Here is a 24,890-nt window from a genome sequence, read left to right on the forward strand (position 1 = left end):
TATAACTAACTCCTATGCCCATAATCAATCTCCTTTTTTTCTACATTAGTTATCATTTGGACTGTGTTGTCGGAATAGTGAATCAACAATTTTCAGAGATTTAAAAAGTGTTTTTTAATCCAATCAACTGTGGAAAACTTAATCTGTAAAATTTGATATCGCAAAAATAAAGCAGAAAAATGTCCCATTTTTCTAAGCTGGAAAAAGCACATGTTAAGATACAGTGTAGAAGGAAAATATAAAGAGAAAATGGGATTAGATGTAATCTGTGGAGTGAGATTGTTTTCTGAAACGCCCCCACATAATGACGTAAAAGGTTTACGTATAAGTCTAACTTGATACAGCAAAACAGAAGCCAATCATCTTTCAACAGATGTCTCTCCTAAATCCTGTAGCGGTTTCTCCCACATTGTATTTCTCTGGGCTGTGACCTGTCCTAGAACATCTCCAAGGCAATACATTTTTAATTACCAGGCGGTGTGCTGAATCCTGTTGGCTGACCAGACTTACTGTGACATTAGCAGCAAATTGATAGTGTCACTGACACATTCTTCCTAGGTTTAATACAGATTTGTTTAATAAAACACATTTTGTAAAACACATTATTGAAGCATTGCACTTTTGATCAGTTTGATGGTAATGATGCAGATGTTGGAAAAATAATCACACTCTTCTGTTGCTGCTTTGGAGCAAGGGAATATTTAGATATGTGTTAATAAAACAATAGTTTCATCGCTGTGGGAGATTTCTAGTTCAAAGATACTTTTTTTTTCTTTGCTAAACCCTTTTATGCACAAATGCACACAGCAATACCCTAGGTCTTTTTCTTTAGTTTGACACAGTATGTGATTCCTAAACTGAGATCTTCAGAACTGTCTGGTGGTGTAACTCGCCCACCTTGTACAGTACAGTACATGATATTCCTGGGTTTTCCTCCTGCTGTTAAAGGTACCTGTCATTTTCTCCCCATTGTGAACTTTCAATGTAAGGGAGCATTTAAATCAGTTATTTGTTCTGAACCCACCCAGGCCTATCCAGAGCCTCTCTTACTGTGTTGTTTAACTAACCTTTCTGGTTGCTGTGTCTTTTTCTGCCTGTCCGTATGAGCCACCTGTGCAAAGACAAAGGTGAGCTTGATGAAGACACAGGCAGCAGACTGACAGGAGCGGTGGGGTGAGGAGAGTCAAAGATGGAGAGATTAGCTGGCTCCTTGATTTAACATTACTGAAAGATCCCTATTTTATTGGCTTCAGCCCTGCAAGACACTGTAATGACCCACACACACACCAATGCACACAGATTGTCAGGCAGGTGTTGGTATGCTCAATCGAATCTAGTGGTGGATTGTTCCTTATAATAACAAATCCTGACATCAGGTATGATAACATTGTATTACATAGAGTATGACAGAGCTGTTTTGACATGCTCTGGAGATAGTAAATGGTATACTTATGGTTACTGATGAGCAGTTTATTGTGGTTATTGAAAAAGAAAAAAGGGTGCAGTCTAGCATTAGCAGCTATTGGGTTTAAATTGGGTTCAAATTGTCATTTGCAAAAGACTTAGCTTAGGTGACAAAGGACAGGGTAATTCTGTAGCTGAACAGTATGTGAGCAATACAATGGGTCTAGTAGGTTGGCATAGCAATTATGCAGAGAATGAACACAATTACTTTTTGATTTTACTTTTTTAAATTACGTAACTTTAATTACTTTTACTGCTGCTTCATTTGCTTGACAAACGTTCCATCTGGGTAAAAGTTGTAGTGCAGGCAAAGGTTATTCTTTTCTGTGAAAACATAGCAAATCATTTTTTTTACAAGTTAATCAATCAATGCACCTTAAATTTAAATACAACAACTTTGACCATTCCTTTTGTTTTCATTACTTTGCATGGCATAGCCTAAACTTTCCTCATGGCTGGATTTTTAAGCACTTACAAATAATGTAAATGGATTATGTGAATATTCCTACTTTTCATAAAGAAATGCAGTGGAGAGTCATGCCTGTGTGCTCTGACAGCAGCACACATGTGTATTCAAAGGCTAACTCTATTACCTCCTACACAAAAATCCTGTCCACCAGTGGGGAGATAATCTTTTGTCGTGACTGTAGAATAGTAAGGAAAAGCAAACAAAGTAATAGTTTGCTTTGAAGAAAAAACTGAAAAAAATAATGTCAAATTAATTGGATGAAGTTGAAAATCTAATGAAAGCCATAAAAGCATGTTGTACATTATGTGACATGACAAATGGAATTTGGTTCTAATTAAAACAAATAATTTGAGAAATTCTAGTAACTACCTTTTTCTCAGCCTGTCAATGTGATCATTTTATTGAATTTGGAGAATATTTGCTATATTGTTGTGTATATCTTCAATAGGATATTAATTGACCTATATTGGGAAATAAGATTTTGGTCCTATCATACAGCCGTACCTTTAGTATCTCTTTTTCATTTTCTTTCAACTCGGGAGGAGCCTTAAAAATCAACAGATAGAGATGTAGCTTCCCATATTACAATGAGCTTGAATAAGCAAGCTTAAAAAACTGGCACCTTTTCAAAGAAAATATTTTTCTCAAAGTATGAAGATTATGGTTTAGCTGATGGATATGAACCACCACACTAATGTCACCAACATGCTCTGTCAAGTTGCGGTTCCTCTGTGTCTGTAATTATAATTAAGAATAATAACAGAACATTCATTGTGATTTGGATGCAAACAGAAATAAAAACAGAAATTGGAAATTGTCATTTTTCCATTTTTGTTTTCTCTCCTTTGTCCACCATTGTTCTGTTTAGCAGCAAAAAATTACTGTGTTGTAAAATAGAACCGTGTAGTCCTCGGGCACACTGTAGCCATTGCCTCCATTGGAGAGATGGGTAAATAGAGCAGAAAACACATCTCTCACACAAACTTGTACACAGTATCGTGAGGGGAAACAACAGATTTAAGACTGCATGAGGATGTGGTCAAATGCGTCATGTCTTGTTTAGAAATTGGTCTCTGTGAGATGATGGGACGTGACTGTGAGGCACTGCGTGTGTGTGTGTGTGTGTGTGTGTGAGACTGTCACCGCCTCTCAAACAGGATAGAGTATTCTCAGTGTTGGGTCTGATAATTTTACAGCTAAATAATTCACAGTTGGTCAGTATTTTCTAAACATCACATTCCTCCACCAGGCTAAGTGGTCGCCTAGGAATGCACTTAATGAACGGAAAAAGCGGTAAATGTTAACAGCAGCCCCATTCTAATCCTCTGTCATTTACTTTCCTTCTCTCCATCTTGTTTCTCTTTTCCAGTTCTGTCCATCCAGGCTGCTGCAGCCATCCAGTTCACCAAGGAGCCCAAGTCCCAGGATGCTTTGCACGGCCGAAGTGCCATGCTACGCTGTGAGGTCAGCGATCCGCTTGACATTAGTTACAGCTGGCTTCACAATGGGCAGCCTCTCGAAAACAGCGAGAGACGCTTCCAGGAGGGTAGCAACCTCAAGTTCACTGCTGTGGATCGACTGGTAGACGCAGGAAACTTTGAGTGCATCGCAAAAAACACAGTCACAGGAGAGGCGCTCCACTCCACAAATGCATCCTTCAATATTAAGTGTGAGTTTTTCATTTCAAACTGTTCTCCCCTTGTTCTGGAAGCCTCTCATTTCCTGAGTGGAAATTGCCAGGTGAGAAGGTTTCACAATGGCAACAAGAGTGTGCATCCAGTTTCTGGATCAAAAAAGCAAAACAAAAGTCACAGTATAAGATGACGGGTAGTATGAGCTCAAGGATTGTGCCCACCTTGTTACCTTGTTCTTTGTGGCTTTCTTTAACTCTCTAAAGGAAACTGGATACGTGTGCCACCAAGCATGTGTTTCTTGTTGCTTGTTTCTTTTTTCCTGTTGTGTAACACTGTTTTCCCATATCCTCTCAAAAAGGCTTTTGTCTGGAAAATTCTGAGTAGCGTAATGTACCTTCTAGCTATATAATTATTTGATTAGATTAACACAACCATCTTTGCTACAGCTTTCTATTCATGTCAGACTTTTCTCGTGGTCACTCCTAAAACATTTTTCCCATTAAGAGAAAGCACACTAGTTTTTTATTTTGTTGTTTAGCCCTATAACCAAACCTCAGTGACCATCTTAAGTTTCACATGGGAATTCTGTACAGACCTGTTTAGGATAAATAACAACCCCCATATTGTGGAAGGCCCTCAGGTACCCGTTCTTACTGAAAAGCTTTTGTGTCAGACAAACAGATTTTGTACTGGTGGCCATAGAAATAAAAAAACAAAAAGCCATCTGATGAGAAATAGCTCCATCTGGAAGATGTTCTCTCTAGCTATATACAACTGGGAGGTTTCATCTGTGTGGTGAAGTTACTTGTTGTCAGGCTGATTACAAGAACAGATGAGTGTCCAAACCACCTAGAAGCAAACTGGGAGGTAGAGTGAGGGCGCATAGGGTGGGGGGCACTAGATGTATAACCCTGCTATATGATGTGTCTCCACTAGTGGATATTTGTGGTCTGTGATTGTTGAGCAGAGGCTCTGAATACCTAAATGTTTTAGCCAGATACACTAAGGAGACACATCAGTTTTCCAGACTTCATCCAATCTGAAGGGAGCTGCTTTTATGTGTTGCAATTAAACATGATCTAGTGTGTCTGTAAAGCTCAACTGACATTCTCCCACAAATTGAAAGAAAAAAACAAGTTAGACATGATGCACCAGTTCTTAAGAGCTGGCCTAGAATAAACTGTCATATCTGCCAGGCCATTAACATTCCCACATTTTGGAAGAGAGAGGCATGTTTTTATTGGAACGACGATTGTGTGTTAATGACAAAAATATATTTGCTGAACTCATTTAATCATTGAAATGTATGTATTGGATGAACTGTCTTTTCACTTTTTAAGTCTCCACCATGTTTGACTGTGGGAATGGTATTCCTCTTCTTATAAGCAGTGTTTTTTTTCTGCCACACATACCTTGGGTGATTTATGAGCAAATAATAATACTCTATGCTGTTTCCAAGAAAGAAAAGACTTGTTTATGCTTTTCTGCTGCTGTTATCCTGATCCTATTGTTTGTGTTGTGCTGGAGATCTACCTACTTGCAAATTTAGTGCAAACCCTTGGTGCTGCTCCTCAAGCACCGAAGTGTTGAGTTTTATTTTTTTATCAGACACCCAATTTTAAATATTATGGTTATTTGCCTAAGGGATTTATAAGGGGAATGCAAACTGCAATGATAACTTTCATTATTGTGTTACACTCGTCCTTTTTTGTTACTTTCGATAATGAAAAAAAAAAGTTACTCTTTTTGCCATTTAAAGGGCATCAAATGTTTTTAACTCCAATGTAGCTAACCAGGAGCAATCCACCATGCTAGTCATCTCACAAAGGCTTTGCACTAATAAGTTTTAAATCACATACCTGAAACTTACTGGTACATGCTAGTGCTGAATCAATGCTTTGTAAGGGGGCTGCAGAGGTTCACTAGTCTAAAAAACATTATTTTCATTTTTCCTTCTAGCTGTAAGCTTACTAGCAATCTTGCTCACAGATTGAGTGAAATGAATCAATCCAGTCACATACTGTATTTTAGTGTTGTGCGGAAGCTGATCCCATTTGTTAGTGAGCGAGGCAACACACACACACACACACACACACACACACACACACACACACACACACACACACACACACACACACACACACACACACACACACACACACACACACACACACACACACACACAAAAAAAAAACAACCCCAAAACCAGAATGACTGGGAAAATGGGACACACAGTTGAAGTAATTTTGAGAAAGGGGTGTAAAAAAGGAGAAAACATTTGTGGCGTAAGCAACAGAAGAGTTTAACAGCATGAATATATCAACTTGTATATAACATATTAATGTGTCAACATTAAAGTAAACAAATGCAGGTTTTTTTTGTAAACTAGTCTTTAATAAATGTAAGTCTTATGTTTGGCTGAGTCTGGACAAATTCAAAGTCATCATACTGCCTACACATGTCTACACATTTCTTCTTTTTCAAATATGACAGCAACACATACAGCCCATGAAACATCATATACCTAATTGGTAGACAGATATTAATCGCTGGTGTCATTTGTTCACCACACATTAACATTTTTCTCCAAACTGTAAGATTCCATTTGAGATTACAGCAATATCATCACACATAAGAAACCACCCGCAGTAGGATTTCTGTTCTTTGTTAAAAGAAAAACTAAATAATTTACTGTACAAACATGCTTTGACAATCAAACCCACAAGGTGACTATCATAGAGATGTAACTCATCTCTAATTACTTTTGTATGCTACATCTCTTTTTGAGTATCATCATATTTGTCCACCATGAAGCCTCAGGCACATCAGATTATGTTATGCCATATGTTCTCATTTCTCCAACATACATTTAACAGGCGACAAATCCGATAACAGCTTTAAAATAAAGACTGCCTCTGGCATTAATCCTGTATATGTGTGCACTCATGTGTATGTGAGTTTGCATGTTGTGGAGTAAATGTTTTTTTGGTGGTGGGGGGGGGGGGTCAGTATTCCACATTTGATGTACATAGACTGTTCTATAGTAGATTTCCCCCCTCCCCCTCTCACCCACTTCAGAGAGAGACAGTTCATTTAACTTGGCCTCAATAGTGGGTGGGCAAATCCTGCCAGTCGAGAGTTATTCAGAGTAATTATTTACACCCCCACCACCACTTTTTTTTCCCCTTTCCCTGCTAGTAGAGCTTTTAGTCCTTCTACATCCTTTGTTCTGTCCTGGGTCTCCACAGCAAGACCCTGTCCAGCAGAAGCATCAGGCTCATGTTTGCTAATCGTGCAGCCAACGCTTCACTTGACTGTAACTCATGCTGGCCAGCGTTGTTTTACAAGAATAAATGAACAAGGGAAACATACAGTGAAACAACAGGCAAGGAGATTTTCTTTCATATTTTAGCTTCCAGACCATAGCTGCTCTAACGGTACATACATGTCAGCTTTGTTTAACTATACATGTGTCCCTAAACCCCATTTGTTAAGCCTTACTCATCATTGGCACATCTCCACTTAATATCATCCTTTAACAATTCTTACAGCTTTATTTTATGTTTTTTTGTTTGTTTTTCTTGTCTTCTGTGATCTGACAGAATAAGGCTCCTCATGCTTAATGACCCAGGCTCTGTACGTCAGCTTCTCCCCTGCAGAGTGACTTTGCTCCAGTGTCAGAGTCTTGGTTTCTTCACTTTCTTCATTCTCTCTCTGCCTTGTCAGAACAGCAGCATCTCTCTGAGTTGCTGTAGTTCACAGCCTGGCCTGTTGACCTCTGTCAGCCACAGCTGATAGAATCTGACAACTAATTTTAACACAGTGTGTTGGGTTTGTGCATTTTCCTGTACTGTGCAGGGGCACCTTTCACTTTTCACATCACTTTTTGTAGACAAGATTTACAATATGAAGACAGTCTGCAACATGTTTTGTTGTTTTTTTCCATACCCATATGGTGCTGTCGGTTGAATTGCACCTCTAGATCTCCCCAGGATAACATAATCTAACATGCCTCTTTTTTTTTGTAGAAATCCTTCTCCATGGCAACAAATCAGTTCATTGAGTAAAACAGACACACAGACATTCACATACAGCTTACTGCCTTTTGGCACAATGAGGGATGAATAGTCTAAGCATCTACCTTGGGTATATCCTCACAATTCATCTGTTATCATCTGCATGTTGATGGAGCTTCCTGTTCTGCCTCCAACATAACAATTATACACCCCTAATTATGGCCTTAGCTGCCAGGCCTGCTCCAACACTTAGCCATTCATTCTGAGAAGGGATTACACAGAACTACTTGTCACTTATGGTTTATGAAAGAGCGTCTTCTGTTTGTCATGTGGACAGCTGGAGAAACCTGAACTCTGTATGCTATTATGAGTGGAGTAAAGGGTTAGAATGTTTGACTATAAAAAAATTCAGGTCAAAGTGGAAATTAAATATTATCACTAAGTGGTTTTATGCTGCTGGAGGACAAAATGGATCAGGACTAGAAGAAACCTGAGACAGAGATTATTTTCAAGTCAGTCAGTGTCTCTTACTCGATATGTTTTTCTTATTTCATGCATGGCTTTTCTCAGTCTCTTCAGTGATAGTCTGTGTTCCTAAGCACCACTTAATGCTCATCTATTCAATCTTTATGCTTTTATATCAGACTTGTGCAGCTAAAATGTGAAAGAGTTCTAGCAGGGACAGAAAAAGGGAGTCTTATAAAAGTAGCACAGAGTATGTGTTTAAGTCAGCCATATGTCCTCAGGTTGATAGTTTGACACCACCTGATACTGGAAACATCCACCTCTTACTCCAGGCAGGTTAAAACAAATTTTCAATTTTATTTGCAAATTATGTTTAGCTTGGATCTGACTGTCAGTCCTACGGCACATGATATTTGTCATTCTATCAGACTTTTTCTCTCTACAGTTCTCCTCAGTTACTTATTGTGTTTCCCCTCTGCTTGTGTGGGCCCCGTATGCTTCCAGTGCATTAATAACAGAGTTGAGCTTATGGCCCTGGGTCCTCCTAGCTGATATGACCTTCATCACTACGGCCTCTTCCCCATCTCTGAATTGTTTCAGATAGTGTTTCTAACAGCTTTGCCCGAGACACATAATCAGTTAGCATCCACTGCTGAACTGTCGGAGTCGTTTGAGTACACACGTATCCAAGCTTCGGGGTGCAGCACTATCAAATGTGTTTAATTTTTCACCACCACATACAAACATTTAACGTTGTGGGGGCCTGTATTAGGATGAGGGTAATAAGAGCTGCCTGTCATGGATATGGATACAGCAGGTTTAGAAAAGAATCACCCCATTGGCATTTTCAATCTTTTATTTTTTTACACATTTAATCATGGTTGATTTTAATTCGGCCCGTTTGACAATAATTCACACAAAAAAGACTTCAGATAGATCTCTGGATGGATTGTACTGTACTCCAAGAGATATGTGGTTTACTGGGAAATGTTTTTGTGTCCCTTGGCTTCTTGTAAATAATCTTTTTACATGGTTTTTCTTTTGTCTTCTTGGTGTAGATTTTGCCCATGAGACTGATTTACCATTAATTAAACCTTCCAGAAGGGCTTGTCCCTTCAGAGTTCGCCACAGTGGAACGTGTTTAGCGTATTGATTTGGCATGAGTTTTTTTTTGTTTTGTTTTTTAAGCTGGATGCCCTTCCTGCCACAACTTTCCTATTTTATCCAGGCTCGGCACCGGCACCAAGGTAGCCCTTGATGGCTAGATGGGGCCACACCTGGTGGTCTGGGATTTGATCCCACGGCCTTCTGCATCACAATGCTTCACCAAATGATCCACCAGGCTCCCCTTTAAATTGACCTTCCAGATACGGGTTTACATTTATACTAAAATCCTTTAAACAGGTGAATCAGGTGATCACCATTTAAATAATTGTGTGACTGTGGAAGCTGAATCTTTATTGATTGGTGAATCTTCATGCAGTTACTTCCTTAAGTTTTATAAATTAAAAATAGTTTGCAAAGATCTGTTTTCACTTTGATATGAGTCTTTTTCTGTGTGTAAATTTTTGTCAAAAAAATTATTTCACCACGATTATTACTGTAGATTCAGTTTCCTATGATGCCCTGGGGTGCAGGGGCAGGAGAACTGCCAGGTTCCTGTGTTATTCATTGTGATAGGTCATCTTCTGTAGCAGCCACTCAGACTTCACAGGAGCACTGCACCCCTCCACCCCCTTTCCTAACCCTGTTCCAGGTAGAGGCTCATGCCATGCATATTTTATAGATGATCCACACAGCAGCAGAGATGCAGCCTCACTATTCAGCCAAAGGCCATAGGAATGGAGCTCACCGTGGTGGAATGTCATACACTAATACACATAAACGTCCAGACTCATAAATAAAGCCAAATAAACATACTCTTAGTTAATTAATGGATGCACCCAGTAACCACACAGCATGTACAGCTTCTGCATGTCACCTAACAACAGTTTATACATCATCACATAAATAACAATTAGCCCTTGTTCTTTCTCAGCGTAAACACAAAGTATTTGTACAGTCAGCACACATGGCAGGGGAATTCCAACAAGGTACAGTACAGCTTTGTTACAACCAAAAAGCGTGACTGAGTGAAGGTGTTAACTTTGAGATATGTTTTATTTACTTTATTGTGCATTTAGCTTAGCAGCTGGCACTAAATTTGTAAGAAGGTCAAATACAGTATATAGTATTTCAGTTGAAACCATAAAACAGATCATGTTACTTTTTCTACCATCTCTAAGAACTGATGCAGCTGCTGCTCTGATGATTTCTTGACAAGTTGTATGTAGGTGATATATGTGTATCCCAATGCACTGGGTGAAATCTCTAATGGAGAAACCACTCTGTTCCTCTCATTTTTCATTGCACTGGGATAGATCCAGGGGATGGCTATGGATCAGTTTCCTACTATCTGTTTTCTTCATTCATTCAGTTCTTTTGTTTATCCGTCACTCAGACATCATCAGGTTTCATGTCACTGGTGTAGTTGGCATCTCTGGTCACTTTGCTGCATTCACATTTCATGCTGAGCTGGCCCAAATGCAATATTTTCGCCCTCAAGTGATTCAAATCTTAAATTATTTTATCTTCTATTTTCATGGAGGTTTGGAGAAATCAAAGCTATTTTGTTAAATCAGGTCCCCTTTTGTATGTGGTACTAGATCTGTATTATATCCGATCTTTGACAGTGTGAACACTGTTAGAATGGTCAGATCAGAATTCATGTGGTTCATTTTAGTGACGCTCCTATGGAGAACATCATTTTAGGTTTCATGTTCTCACTGAAGCTGAATACCTGCCATTTACAAATGTGAACCACCATAAATAGAAGGTTGGATCTGGCATAAATGTAAAAAAATCAAATTGAGCATTGTAGCATGTAATGTGAACATAACGTTAGTTTTGGCCCTTGCACACAACCACTGATCAGATTGAAAGAAATTTTTATTAAAGAATGCACCACCACTTTACAAGTATTTTATAAACTATAAAGGACGGTATAAAATGTTCACTGTGCCCTGTTTCCCTTAAGCCTTTTATTTACGGATTTTTCTGTTGTGTGAGTCAGTGAACCGTCCATTAATGTCCATAAAAAGCACTATAAAGACTCAGCTCACTCATGTGAGTGCAGTACAGTTGTTTGCTCATGTAAGCTGACCCATCTCCCTGCTCTTCCTCCATGTTCTCGAGTCATAGTGCAGTTACACTGATGGGCTTAACTCTCTGCTCATCCCCCGCTGCACCCATTAGCATTGTTGTGTGTCCTGCGGGGACAGTTGACAGGACTAACACTTAACTCGTTTTATCCTTGTGTCCTTCTTCCTAGTTATTTCTCTCATCCTTCCATGCAACAGCCCTGCTCCCACTTACAGTCTAATCTGCTTTTCTTCCTTTACAGGGTTAGAAAGTGGTGGTGTGACTTTGAAGGAGCCCGCCTCAGAAGTGGAGATTGAAAGCTCTGCACCAGTCACATTACGCTGTCACATTGATGGGCACCCACGGTAAGTCTCACCTATCACCTCTAGTTCACAGGGGGTCAAGGATCTCATTGAGGACTGTACTGAAAACTTGTTACATGCCCTTATGTTCCACTTTTCTTCTTTCCCTTGCTCCTCACCTTTTTTTCTTCATCAATCATCCCACCCTGTCCTCAAAATTTTCTTTTCTTTAACTCATGTTCTTTTCTCCTAAGGCCGACATGTCAATGGTTCAAGGATGGGATGAAGCTGACTGAGAAAAGCCATCAGATCAACAACAAGGAGAGGACGCTGACCTTTAAGAGTGCCAGTCCAGACGACAATGGCTTATACTACTGCTGTGCCAAGAATGCAGCTGGGCACGTCTGCAGCAACAGCAACTTCACTCTTAACATCATAGGTGTGTTTTCTGCCACTGTTGGCCTTATTGTTATTTGTTATTAACAAACAGACATAAGTTATTTTTACCAATTAATCTTCAGATTTATGTTGGCTTTTATGTATGCTTTTAGAACACCCCATCATAATTTGCACAATCGTAACTTAACACCTTGAAAGTGCTTGTTTTGTGCCGCACAAAGTGAAAATTAATTAATCAGTTTATTTTCAGTCGGAGAAAAGCAGTAAATGTCCACAAGGTTGGGCATCAGAAACTGGTTTCAAGTCAGAACTAGTCTAGTTGTACGACCAAATACTCTATAAAACATGTATTTTGATTGTGTGCTTTGTCTAAAAAAATTTGTAGAATTTAGTAGTTTTAGTTTGTAATTTTTTTTTTTAAGAATGAATAGAGTAATACTTATTTTCTGCTCATTATAGCATAAATAATCTAAAATCTATAGGCAAGGTTTTTTACTTGGAACATTCTTCTTTTTTTTCCTCTCTCTCCCGAAAATATTGTAATCCAGATTGTTTGATTTTAATTGAGATTCGATAACAGAATTGGTGAATTAGTGAAATCGATAAAATGGAAACAATACCCAACACAACGAGAAGCTATAACAAGTGTTATTTTGATTGCTTTAATGAGTATCAGTTCACTGATAGCCAGACTAACTGCCTAGTTTGCATGTAATAAAGATGTGATATTTTTAGTTTACTTTCATTTTCTACACTTCCACTCAGAAGCAGGTAGATACACCATTGAAGTAAGTGAAAGCAGAATGAGAAAGTAATGGATGTTTCCAATGTGGGTACTAGAGTATGTGTTAGCACCTTCCTCCTCCACCACCTACACGAACATCATCAGAAACATGTACTGAGCAAACACTAACATGGGCTCCCTCAGCAGCAGTGGTTCTGTTGATCTGTCTGCATAATTGTAGCTTTCACAGACAGTTGGTTTTACAGGGAGGTTATTTATATTTCTGCAGGCTCCCAACATTACTTTTGTTGTTCATTGTACACATGCATTCACCCCTTGTGAATAATCCCCATAGCACGCTACATAACTAGTTAAGAACACACAGCAGCACATCTGTGCAAGAAACCCGATGCTGTGTTGCACTCTAATTAGACACCTGCAATGCACACACAGACACGCTAGGTTAGCACCTGGGAAGAGGAAGAATAGGTAATTGTTGAGTTTCCAGTTACCGTGTTACCACCCTCTGCACCTCTATAGGGCTTTACTTTAAGGTAATGCTGACAGATTTAGACAGGATTTCAATGTACAGTCTTAGCCGTTTCGGGTGAGGCCTTCAAATTGACTTCCTGGGTAGGCTATGTGTGTATGCCTTTTTTTTTTTTTTTTTTTTTTTTTTAGTTCACGCCAACAAGTAGCTGCATCCTAACATTGCCGGTGGCAGCATAGCTCAGTCAGGAGCTGGAATACTTGGAATACAGCTGTGTGGTTATTTAGACTGAATTTCTCCTTCTCCTAAATGGAAACAAACACACAAGTTCCCATGCATAAACGTGGATTAGAAGTATTGTAATGTTCAGATTTTTTTTTTTTCTTTCTTATTGTGCTGAACACCCTTCTGCTTTGTGTGTGTAGTATAACATTGTCCTAAAATCAGAGTTATTTACTACCCTTCACTTAACAGTGTGCCTCCATTTACCAAATCTCTGGTTTTGGCAGGTCATAGCTGGTTGTTAGCCAAAGCATAATAGCTTTATTCATAATTTTTTTTTGTTGATTGATATTAAATGTAGTGCAAAAACTTGTATCCATTTTGTTTGTTTTTTTAAATACAAAATGACGGGTCGTATTAATTATTTACCTTGTACATTAAAAGTGATCATTCAGGGTTAGACTTTGTGGTTTCCATAGTAGTAAATCCCACTTGAGTTCTAACCCCAGTTTCCTGGAATAGCGTGAGAGAGATGATCTCCAGTGTGTAATTCTGCAACCCAGGCGGTAAAAAGGATATAATAGTCCAGATAAGCTACAGGGTCTGCTCACTGACCTCATTAAGTTTCCCCGGGGCCCCTGAGGTGTTGACACGCACTGCCACCTGAAGGCCGCTTGCTCACCAGCCTCACGCTGCTGTTGGCAGCTTTTAATAAAGCCTAAAGAAGCTCAGTACAATACTCTAGCATCCATGCAGATGGAACTTGATGGTCTAAAGCCTGCAGATGTTTGTCTACCTCTCTTAACAGATAAGAGCTTTCCTCGGCCGGTGGTCACTCCAGAGAACCAGGTGGTGTTGAAGAATGAGGAGGCCACGTTCCACTGCCAGTTCATTGCTGTGCCAACCCCCACATTGGAGTGGTACCATGAAAATGAGCTGGTGGCTAACAAATCTCGGTATGTTGAAAGCTAAATCCTTCACTCTTCTTCGTACAGCATTCACCCACCATACAGGATCAGCACACATTATTGAGCAGATAAAATTTAAATTGATAGGTGGAAAATATTTCCCAACAATTAACACTCCTTAACCTCTGACAGCAGTAAAAATAAGTTTATAGAACATTTTCAAAGTAAATAAAATTGAAAACTGAAATCTCTCATAACAGTAATTAGACTCATAATTAGTAATTCAGTGCTGTAGCTCTTCCATTATTCTCTGATTGTCTCCCTCGACATCTTGTATCTTCACTTTTCTCTCCTTATTTACCATTATATAAGCCTTAGCTTCAGGTATTCATTTGAACCTTATGAGGTTAAGCTTTCGGACTTTCAGCTTTCTGTGTAAACTCAGTCTTAAGATAAATTGCACATTGAAGAATGTTAATACTGCAAAAGAGCACTGTAAAAACTTTTTCCGGTCTACTGTACATTTCCACACAGCCTGTCACTCCATCTTAATACAAGACTTTGAGCTCTCCATATGCTGAGTAGAAAGCCCTAAAGCTACAATCAGCTTGCCAGTGTGTCCCTTTAAACACATAAACACTAGATAATATGCAATTTCTATACATCATGCTAGTATACCCTCTGGGCTCATAGCACCTTATTCCTACACATAGACACATTGCAGCCTGTTTCACATGGACCATAAGAGGCTGGTTTTCCATTTGAAAGTCATTATTGTGTTCAGCGAGCAAATAAGGTGAAGGACTCAATATCAATAGTTAGTCATTTGTGTAATGAGCCTGTCGGTGTTGAGTTTGCTCACCTAGCCAGGGATGACTCAACACCAGGATTACAGAGGAATGAATAATGTGAAATAATAACTAAAATATAAACACACACAACCTTCTGGCTAAGGCCATCTAAGGCAGCCTGGTCTTCTGTGTGTTTCTGTTTATTGATCTGGGCTGAATATAATGCCAGAGGAATGCAGCTTACTGCAGGGGATATCATCTTTTTCACACCTGCACTGTTTTGACAACCCCTTCAGATTATGTGTGAATATTTGATGTATATTGCTCCGCATATGTGTATAACAAGAAAAAGCACACCACCGTTAAGCTCAAGGCTATTTTTTCAGACAGAAAAATTCTGTCCAATGGGTCAAGCTTACTTTTGAGGCAAAAATGGATTCAACCATGTTTCTGTAAAACGATTGCATTAAAAAGCTGCCTTTGTTCATTTTGCTGTGTGGTTATTTAGACGGTAGTTCTCTTTTTCCTAAGTGGAAACACACACAATCTCCCAAAACTAATTTTCCTTCTGTTATTGAACAGAGAAGTAGAGAAAAGATGACAGAAAAATCACTGCTCCTGAGGGAATCCACTGCAGAACCAAACAGACCAAGATGAATCCTGCTTTTGAACTCTTTTTATGAATTCTAGAGTATCCCACATGTCTAGCAGTGCCTTCATTTACTCCTCTGTGCTTTACATGTTCCCATGAGCTCTGTAATAAGTGTGATATATAACAGTGAAAAACTGCCTATTTGTCCAGTCTGTGGAGCAGATTTCTGTGTGGTGTGAGATGTGCAGCTCGTTATCTGTCATCCCTATAGCCGGCTTAAGGTCAGCCTTTAATTATTTTTCATCCTGCCCCTCAGCGACATGATATCCTCCTCAGGATGGTAGAGACCAAGGGCCAGTCATCCTGGCAGTCTGCCAGGAGGTGGATTGACCTTCTGACCTTATAAAATTTACCCACTATCTAGAACAATTTTCTTTGTGTACTGTGGACAAATTCTCTGCGTTTACTTCAATTTTATTTGGAGCAGCAGATGGCTTGGGTTTAGCGAATCAGGGCAATTCTGTGTCAGGTAACATGCCAAGCACAAAAAGTAGGCCTATACTGAAGTAGCCTAAATTATCCCGCACTCTGTTTTTTGTCCTGCTTGGCTGAGCATCTCCATCTGGTGGTCCTGGCAGCCAACCCAAATTGTAAGATTTATTTTCAGATGTTTTGGTCAGTGGGTTGGAGAAAATTGTAAATCTGCATATTTGAAAATAATTTTTAAACTGCTTTCTTCTCCACAGAGTGGTTCTGCTTCCCAATGGCACATTGGTGATCACTCAGGTCAAGCCCAGGAACACAGGAACATACAAGTGTGTTGGCCGTGGCCTCAGAGGGGCCCATGTTACGCTGGAAGCCTCGCTACTCATAGCTGGTACACACACACACACACACACACACACACACACACACACACACACACACACACACACACACACACACACACACACACACACACACACACAAATTTGCAATTGTTGAACTGGTGAGAGATAAACACCTGTGATTCTGTAATCTGAGAGTGTGAGGGGAATTTGAGTTACATATTTATTCTGCCCTCCTTCTAATTCTGCTCTCTTCTCCTTCTCTCTTCTGGCTCTTTCACTTAGAGCCAGATCTCTCCGATGATAATCACATTCCCTTATTGACATCCGGCCCTGCTGCATCCACTACACAGAGTGTTGGAGCATTTTCCTGTTTCCCCTCTATATTATTTCCTCCAACAGTCCAGCTGTTTGCCAAATCTTGTGTAGCTGAACAAGCTTCCTCCTACGGGTGACACCACCTGGCAGATAAAGCAGCAAAAACAACATTAGATAACACACAGGCATGACTCAAACAGGCTAACAAGCAGTGTAATGATTAGGTTGTAAAAATGTTTGTTATTAAACCTGCCCATCATATGACATCATACATAACAAATATAACTTTGTGGTTCGCATACTAGCGGCAAAATTAGTGACGTATACAAGCCAAGACACATCAAAGCTGTTCTAATCTTGCACATAACACCACCTGTTCTTTTCTTCTCTAACCACGAGTCCAAAAAGAACTACTTACAACAACTTATTAAACGGCCGCTGGAGCTTAAAGCAAGATCAAGATCCCCAGTATCTTTTCATCTTACTAATTAGCCAGCATTTTGAAATGCAAGTACATGCAAGTCAAAAAATTTTTAATAAGCTGTGAGCTGGAATTTCTGTGCATTTTAGTGTGGCAAACACTTTATTCCTCTCAGTCTGCCCCTTTTCCCCAAGGGTTTTGGATTAATGAGGTACCACTATATCTGCAGCTTTAACCCAGTGAACCACAGCTCTTTTTAAATACCTTAATTCACTTAATCCGATGGTAATCCCTGCAGGCATTATAGAGGATTGTGTCACAGTAGAATTCAGTATTTAGGGACAAGTTTAAACAGTCACTCCATCATAACTTCACTTCATTCATTTCACTGCACGCCCCATTTTCTGGCTTAGCTTTCATCTGCTGAGAAAGTGTGTTTTCCTCTCTTCTCGTTAATTGATTTAGATCCTAAATTTGTTGAAGGTCATACCCACCAACCAGCTTTTAGAGTGATGTTGGCCAATAACGTATTAATACTTCCATTTGGGACACACACGCAGTAGTGGGAGGTCTTAAGAGTCTTTTGACTACAGATCGCATTCCACTTTCTACATAATAGCTGCCAGTTTTGATATGAGCCATCTCAAAGTGGCCTGAGTTAATTCCCATACTAGGAACAACCTGTGTATCCTTAGTTCACCTAGTACGGACTTTGTTCTCTAATTACTAAAGCCTGTGCTGCAAATCAGAGGATTTTTCCTAACAAGACAGGAAATCTGCAAACAGAGCTGTAAGTCAGAATTAAGCATGCTTACGCTCATGAAATTAAAAAATTACTTTGCTTTGAAGACAGTTTGATGACTATCAGGGGTGTAAATGGAAAATCAATTTCAGCTTTCAAATTACGACTTAAACTGAAATTTCTGTGGTTCTCTCTGTCTGCTTTTAACTACAGAAATAGATGAAATGATGCCCAAGATGTCAAAGGTTTTTGAAGCAGACACACTGCAACGGGTAGCCTGTCGTCCCCCCAGGGGCAGACCTGACCCTGAGGTGTGGTGGGAGAGAGAAGGCAAGCGGGTCCCCACTGAGGGCAGAGTGTACCAGGATGGCTTGGATCTTGTCTTCCGTCCTACCGAGGGGGGAGATTCAGGCACCTACACCTGTGTGGCCCAGAACAAAGCTGGGCGCAAGGAGCAGGAGGTCACCTTTACTGTGGCCAGTGAGTCATATGCCATCAATTGTATCAACCAGTTTTATAAATCATGGTAGATGTGTCACAAAGATGTACTTGCGCAAAAAAAAAATCAATGATTTTAGCAGAATTTTTTTAACAAGCCAGAATGCTTGTTAAATACTTATACAATACTAATACAATTGGTCAATGAAGACGTGCTTGATATTACAGTAAGTCATATTATTTAAGACAGGATTACACTGGGGCCATCCCTTCACACACATACTATATATTATGCATTGGCCACTGGGCTAAACTTGTTGACCCTTACTACGTTCCTACAATGGCGTTCTGTGCAGCTGTTGAGCATTTACTTTTGGTCTGTATGTGTTAGGGTGAAGTATCTGTAATATTCTATATGTATCTCCACAGCTGCCCCTGTCTGGGTATCAAAGCCTCAGGACAGCCAATTAGAGGAGGGTAAACCAGGCTACCTTCACTGTCATGCTCAAGCCGACCCTCAACCTGAGGTCACCTGGCTCCGCAACAATATCATGATCACACCCGAGGTGAGTAATCATGCATTACTTTTTTCTGACATGCTGATAAAAATTTAAAAATAGTTTTTGTGAGATAAGAGAATTTTACTCTGTGTTTTCAGGACTCCCGTTATAAGTTGTTCCGTAATGGCACCCTCAGGATCAACAATGTGGAGGTGTATGATGGACATATATATGGCTGTGAAACCAAGACTGTGGGTGGCAGACTGTCAGGGCAAGCTAGAGTTACTGTACTTGGTAAGTTGGGCATCTCTCTGTCAGTCAATTAATGCAGTAGATTATACATGTTAGTGTTTTCTTCAAACTAAATGAAAGAGAATGTGTAATGAGTAAAAACATGTTGAGTATAATGAGTGATACAGCACAAATGTGGTCATGCCTCTAGGCGTGTGTGTGAGTGCTAAAATAGGATGAGTGCCTCTATGTTGTGTGACTGGGCGCTGCAGGATTCCCACAGAGGTGTAAAACATGATTCATGCGTGGCAGCTTTAATCTAGCCTCCATTTGAACACATTATCACCATGATAAATTCCTATCTGCTGCTATAGGAATTATTGTGATAGATGGCCTGACATTCCACTGTTTTGTCTGGCCTGTCTCTCTGTTTATATGATCTCAGCCTCTGATAGACGTCTCTTTTTATCATCAAATCTGTGAGCACGTGTGCCTTTAGCCACGTCTTCCTAAATGTGTCTGAACACGATTTTCATCTGTTTAGTGTCATTTCATCTGTGGTATGATCTGCACAAAAGAAGCTTTCACATGCGTTGTCCCTCCTCTCTGTGTTTACCATGTGTGTAATGTGTGGTGTGTTGACTTGTGTTTCAGAGAAGCTGAAGTTCACCCCTACCCCCCAGCCTTCTCAGTGTCTGGAGCTGAATAAAGAGATCTTCATCCAGTGCTCTGCTAAAGGCAGAGAGACCCCTACCATTCGTTGGACTGCAGCAGGTGTGCACGTAACATTAACCTTAGCCCACACTGAATGTTTAATGGTCTACAAAGAAAGCATCTGTAATACTTTTTTACAAGAATATGCAGAATCTGCAATGAACAGACTGGGAAATGATTCTCCGTCATTGATCATTTACCTATCATCTGTTTTAGCTATGATGGATTCGATATAACCACATACAATGCCACAGCCCTCCTAACCCCCTTTGTCCTTGTGTGTCTCTCTGTCTCCCCCTGCAGATGGACGGGAGCTGCCACCTCATGTGGAGCAGAAAAATGGTCAGCTCCACTTCACCAAAGTCACCCGCAGTGATGCTGGCAACTACACCTGCATTGCCTCAAACAGTCTCCAGGGAGAGATCAGAGCCTTGGTGACGCTCACTGTGGCCGGTAAACCACTTACCCATCATCCTGGAAACAGGAAACAATTACATCAAAGGGTCACCCCACCATATTAGTCATAACTCTCACACTGGAAGTACTTGTGGGTTCAGTAGACCTGAGGGTGGTTTTGAGTGTCATTGACTATTATCATCAAGTGGCAAACACAGCAGGATGTATTGTGTATTTGGTGGCATTTTTATAGCTTGGTAATGAATTTCATTAGGGTTGTAGACTGTAAGAGACAATATGTTAACCACATTTACCACACCAGATGTTATAGCCCAGCTAATATTAATAAGCATCATATTAATAAGCCTGTTTGTGTCCATGTATGTTTGTGCACCTGCAGTGTATATACGCTTTAAGGTGGAGCCAGAGAACACAACAGTGTACCAGGGTCACACAGCAATATTGCACTGTCAGGCCACCGGAGACCCCGAGCCTCACATCCAGTGGATGGTCAAAGACAAGATGCTGGACTTTAGTAAGAACCCGAGGTAAACAGCACAGCTCAACCACTATGGATTGGGATTACAGTGCTGATTGCATGTGAAAAACAGTATACATGTCAGTTTCAACTCTGTAGGTTCATTATGAATTTAGCTTGAGGGAGTATATTACTAAATCCCTGAGCACTATGGCAGATCATCCTGTACAAAACTTGTTACTTTCAAAAAACCCCTTAAAATAAATTCAGAAGTGTTCCAGGTCTTTTATGAACTGATCAAACACACACACACACTTCCCTGTCACATGTCTCCTTACTTTCAGGTTTCAAAAGATGGCCAATGGCTCCTTGGTTATTACAAATGTCACTACAGATGACACAGGCAGATACACGTGTGTTGTAGGAAACAGCTGTAACATCAGAGACCGTGTAGCTCAGCTGTATGTAGTGGGTGAGTTTTAAACACGTGCACACACACACTACACAGGCTTCCTTTATTAGGATCCAAGGTGCACTCTTGGAGTGTAAGCTCTGATCAAAGTGTAGGAAGAAGGCATTAATTAAATCAGTGTCACTGTCTGTCATCCATCTCAACAGGTTAATAACCACGGCACATCTCTGATGCCACACCTGTCACTCATGTGGTGGGATTGGGCAGATGTTAGATTTAATAATGTTTCACACTCTGTGGCCGTAAACTCTTATACTAATTGATTTTCTCCTAAAGTAGCAGTATGATATTCAAGATTAGTTTTAAACAGAACACAATTGAATTTAAACGGTTGGAGTTGGAGTGTGACAGCAGTTCTTATAAAGCAAGAAAGTAGTAACTGTAAAGATGGCAAGTTAGAAAAATAACTAATTGATTGAAGCAGCTCTTTTTTGAAAAATATCATGGTTTAATAGTGTTAACTTTCATTGTAGACGCCATTTATACAGATCAGGGCAGAGGGGTTATTTTAATAATTTCAAATCTGCGTTATATCCATAACACAGTGAATCAAATATAATTATAATCAAATGTAAGTGATTTGCATTTTTACATACACTTTCTCACTCTTAGGTTTATATTCAGAAGAAAATTTTGCATATTTGCATACTCTATGCTAAACCCTTAACAAAGTGTGTTGGTGTGATGGAATACAACATGCAGTGTTGATTGAAGACTAATGTGTTTAAGATAACGTGTTTTGTGCTTAGTTGACAACATTTGCTGCCTACACCCAACAGACAAACCAAAATATAACGACGAAGAGAGTGACAGGGCTCCTTACAAGATGATCCAAACAATTGGTCTGTCAGTGGGAGCAGCTGTGGCTTACATCATTGTTGTGCTGGGTCTCATGTTCTACTGCAAAAAGAGACGTAACGCCAAGAGACTGCAGAAGGGCCAGGATGGAGAGGAGCCAGAGATGGAGTGTCTCAATGGTACTCAACTACTTGATCAGGAAGAACGTTGCTGAATCTGTGGTTAGATGGTTGTAAAACCAGCCAGGAGGTTATGTGTGGATAATACTTCCTCAATGTAAAGGTCCTCAAAGCATTGTTTAAATTTTGAGGAAGTTTGCTTCCATCTTGTGTTTCTCATGGGTATTGCATTTAAAATGTAAAAGGCTATTATTTCCAAAAAAAGTTTATATACTCAAAGTATGTTCACGAGATGGGTTATGCAGAAATGGAGTGGACGTAAGTAAATGGAGGAGCTGTCCTTAGCTAGAAAAAAAGTTTAAAGTAATTAAATGATGGTGAAACACTTCTGGCGACACTTTTGACCCTTTAGAACGTAATTTATTTTATGAGAGACATATCATTTTTAGTATCATATTTTTTTCATTTAGATTTGCATAATGTGTATGACCTTTGACCCTGTGGGATGGTGGTGTGTTTATCAGGTGGGGCTGTTCAACAAAATGGTCACACCACCACTGAGATCCAGGAAGAGGTGGCACTTACTAACATGGGTACCACGACAACAACTGAAAAACGCCACAGCCACGTCAACAACGATAAGCTCCACTTTCCTCGAACAAACCTACAAACTATAACTGCTTTAGGTAGACAAACATCTTTTTTTGCAATGTTTCCTGATGGAATGTATGTCCTTGTGGTTTGACTGAGTAGACCGTGACTTGGCCTTGAAGTTGTAACATCTAATCTAATCACATTAAAAACTTATAGTATGCGCTCTGATTTGTGGTTTGTGAATATTTACTCAGGCAAAGGGGAGTTTGGTGAGGTGCTGCTGTCCAAAGCTAAGGGTATTGAAGAAACCCAGGCCGAGACAGTGGTGCTGGTGAAGAGCCTGCAGACAAGAGATGAGCAGCTCCAACTTGACTTCCGTCGTGAAGCTGAAATGTTTGCCAAGCTTAACCATCCTAATGTCGTCCGTCTTTTGGGCCTCTGTAGGGAGGCTGAGCCGCACTACATGATTCTAGAGTACTATGACCTGGTAATTATATGGGAGCTGTAGCACATACACAAGGATTTTTAATTTTGTGTCTCGTATAATGAGCTGTTTTTGCTTTTATCACTTCAGGGAGATCTAAAACAGTTCCTGAGAATTTCCAAAAGCAAAGATGACAAGGTCAAATCTCAGCCTATCAGCACCAAGACCAAAGTAAGTGTTGTACATATGTTGCCCACAGTGGACTGGACATTTTCCATGCATGCATAGCTACTGTGCAAATAAGAAACAGAACTATTGAATTTCACTTTAACCATATAGGTCAGTGGTGGGTTTGTGCAAGTTGTGTTGACCTCATTCCTTGTGAGATTGTGTTCCTTATGAAGCAATACTTAAAGATTCTGAGAAATTCCCTTTTTATCATTTCATGTCAGGAAAAAACAGGTCAAAAGATGCCAGCATAACTTAGCATGAGCTAACCTATCTCTCCCTGATGGTAACAAATCAACATTGCAGCATCTTTAAAGTTCATTAATAGGCCCATTATCTCTTCCTTGTTTGTACAAGTCTACATGTACAAATGTTAAAAAGTAATTTTTTCAACTAACTTTGAAATTAACACATGCTATTAAAGAACCTCTTATGTCATAGTAAATGTCCTATCCCTCTAGCTATCATTTGTTTTCCTTATATTACCGCAGGCTTTTTTTTAAATATATATATATATATATATATATATATATATATATATATATATATATATATATATATATATATATATATATATATATATATATATATATATATATATATATATATATATATATATATATATATATATATATATATATATATATATATATAAAAAATACCGCCCAATATGGAAATAATCATTTGAGTATCTTTCCACTTCTCCCCCTGCTTCTAGCATAAGCATTGCTAACACAGGAACACAGAATATCTAGCTGGGACTCAAGAGTAGTTAAAGAGCCACAAATATAAAAAATAAGTTCAGCAAAGAGTCATGCACACTGTGTTTGTGATAGGAAAATGAGCTTTTGTTTCAAATTGCTGAGGAGTTTAAACTACAGATTGCACCAACTTGAGTTCATATGCTTTATGTGAATTTTATCTTTTTATGTATATATTTTTAATATTAAAGATGGTTTGCTCTAACTTCTTCTGTTGTGAAGATTTTTACCTTTACAGCGAAATAACCAACCAAAAGTGTTGATCAAGGAATGATGAAATATTTTGGGATACGCATTGCAAATTGTCACTTTCCACTGTGCCTAAGGTGCTGGAGCTGATCCTTGTTTTCACTTTGTGAACGAAGGGCTACATCCTGGAACAGTCTGTCACAGGCATATAGAGCTGACGTACTAATAGACAGACAACTATTTACACTCACTCACAACTTTGGACTATTTAGAGTCAGCAGTGTCTTTGGATTGTGGGAGGAAACTATAGTACCTAGAGATAAATGCAGAATCTTTTAGCTGTGAGGCAGCTCAAAGGTCTTTATATTTATATTGTTCTTATTGCCCTCAGGTTTCCATTTGTGCCCAGGTCGCTCATGGGATGGAGCATCTATCCAATCACCGCTTTGTTCACAAAGACCTAGCAGCCCGAAACTGCCTGATCAACAGTCAGAGGCGTGTCAAAGTGTCATCTCTCAGCCTAAGCAAGGACGTGTACAACAGGTCTCATTTGAAAAGACATTGGATTAGCATTTGACAATAAT

At 39.5% G+C, this 24,890-nt stretch overlaps 1 protein-coding gene across 3 annotated transcripts in view; it reads left to right on the forward strand.

Annotated features, from left to right (window-relative positions):
- Positions 1-24,890, forward strand: part of ptk7b (protein tyrosine kinase 7b) — a 70,454-nt gene that overhangs the window by 43,172 nt on the left and 2,392 nt on the right. For 2 of the 3 annotated variants that reach the window (XM_067525730.1, XM_067525738.1), the window contains 17 exons: positions 3,303-3,602; positions 11,491-11,593; positions 11,785-11,969; positions 14,174-14,321; positions 16,403-16,533; positions 18,178-18,444; positions 18,832-18,968; positions 19,061-19,196; positions 19,788-19,907; positions 20,151-20,300; positions 20,644-20,791; positions 21,066-21,193; positions 21,973-22,170; positions 22,635-22,796; positions 22,959-23,191; positions 23,279-23,359; positions 24,698-24,849. In XM_067525730.1, coding sequence (XP_067381831.1) covers positions 3,303-3,602; positions 11,491-11,593; positions 11,785-11,969; positions 14,174-14,321; positions 16,403-16,533; positions 18,178-18,444; positions 18,832-18,968; positions 19,061-19,196; positions 19,788-19,907; positions 20,151-20,300; positions 20,644-20,791; positions 21,066-21,193; positions 21,973-22,170; positions 22,635-22,796; positions 22,959-23,191; positions 23,279-23,359; positions 24,698-24,849 — 2,779 coding nt within the window. The remainder of the gene's footprint in view (positions 1-3,302; positions 3,603-11,490; positions 11,594-11,784; positions 11,970-14,173; positions 14,322-16,402; positions 16,534-18,177; positions 18,445-18,831; positions 18,969-19,060; positions 19,197-19,787; positions 19,908-20,150; positions 20,301-20,643; positions 20,792-21,065; positions 21,194-21,972; positions 22,171-22,634; positions 22,797-22,958; positions 23,192-23,278; positions 23,360-24,697; positions 24,850-24,890) is intronic. The other variant, XM_067525748.1, reaches the window with a different exon arrangement.

Source organism: Channa argus, chromosome 1 (genome assembly GCF_033026475.1).
Source record: "Channa argus isolate prfri chromosome 1, Channa argus male v1.0, whole genome shotgun sequence".
In the NCBI taxonomy this organism is placed as follows: Eukaryota; Metazoa; Chordata; class Actinopteri; order Anabantiformes; family Channidae; genus Channa; species Channa argus.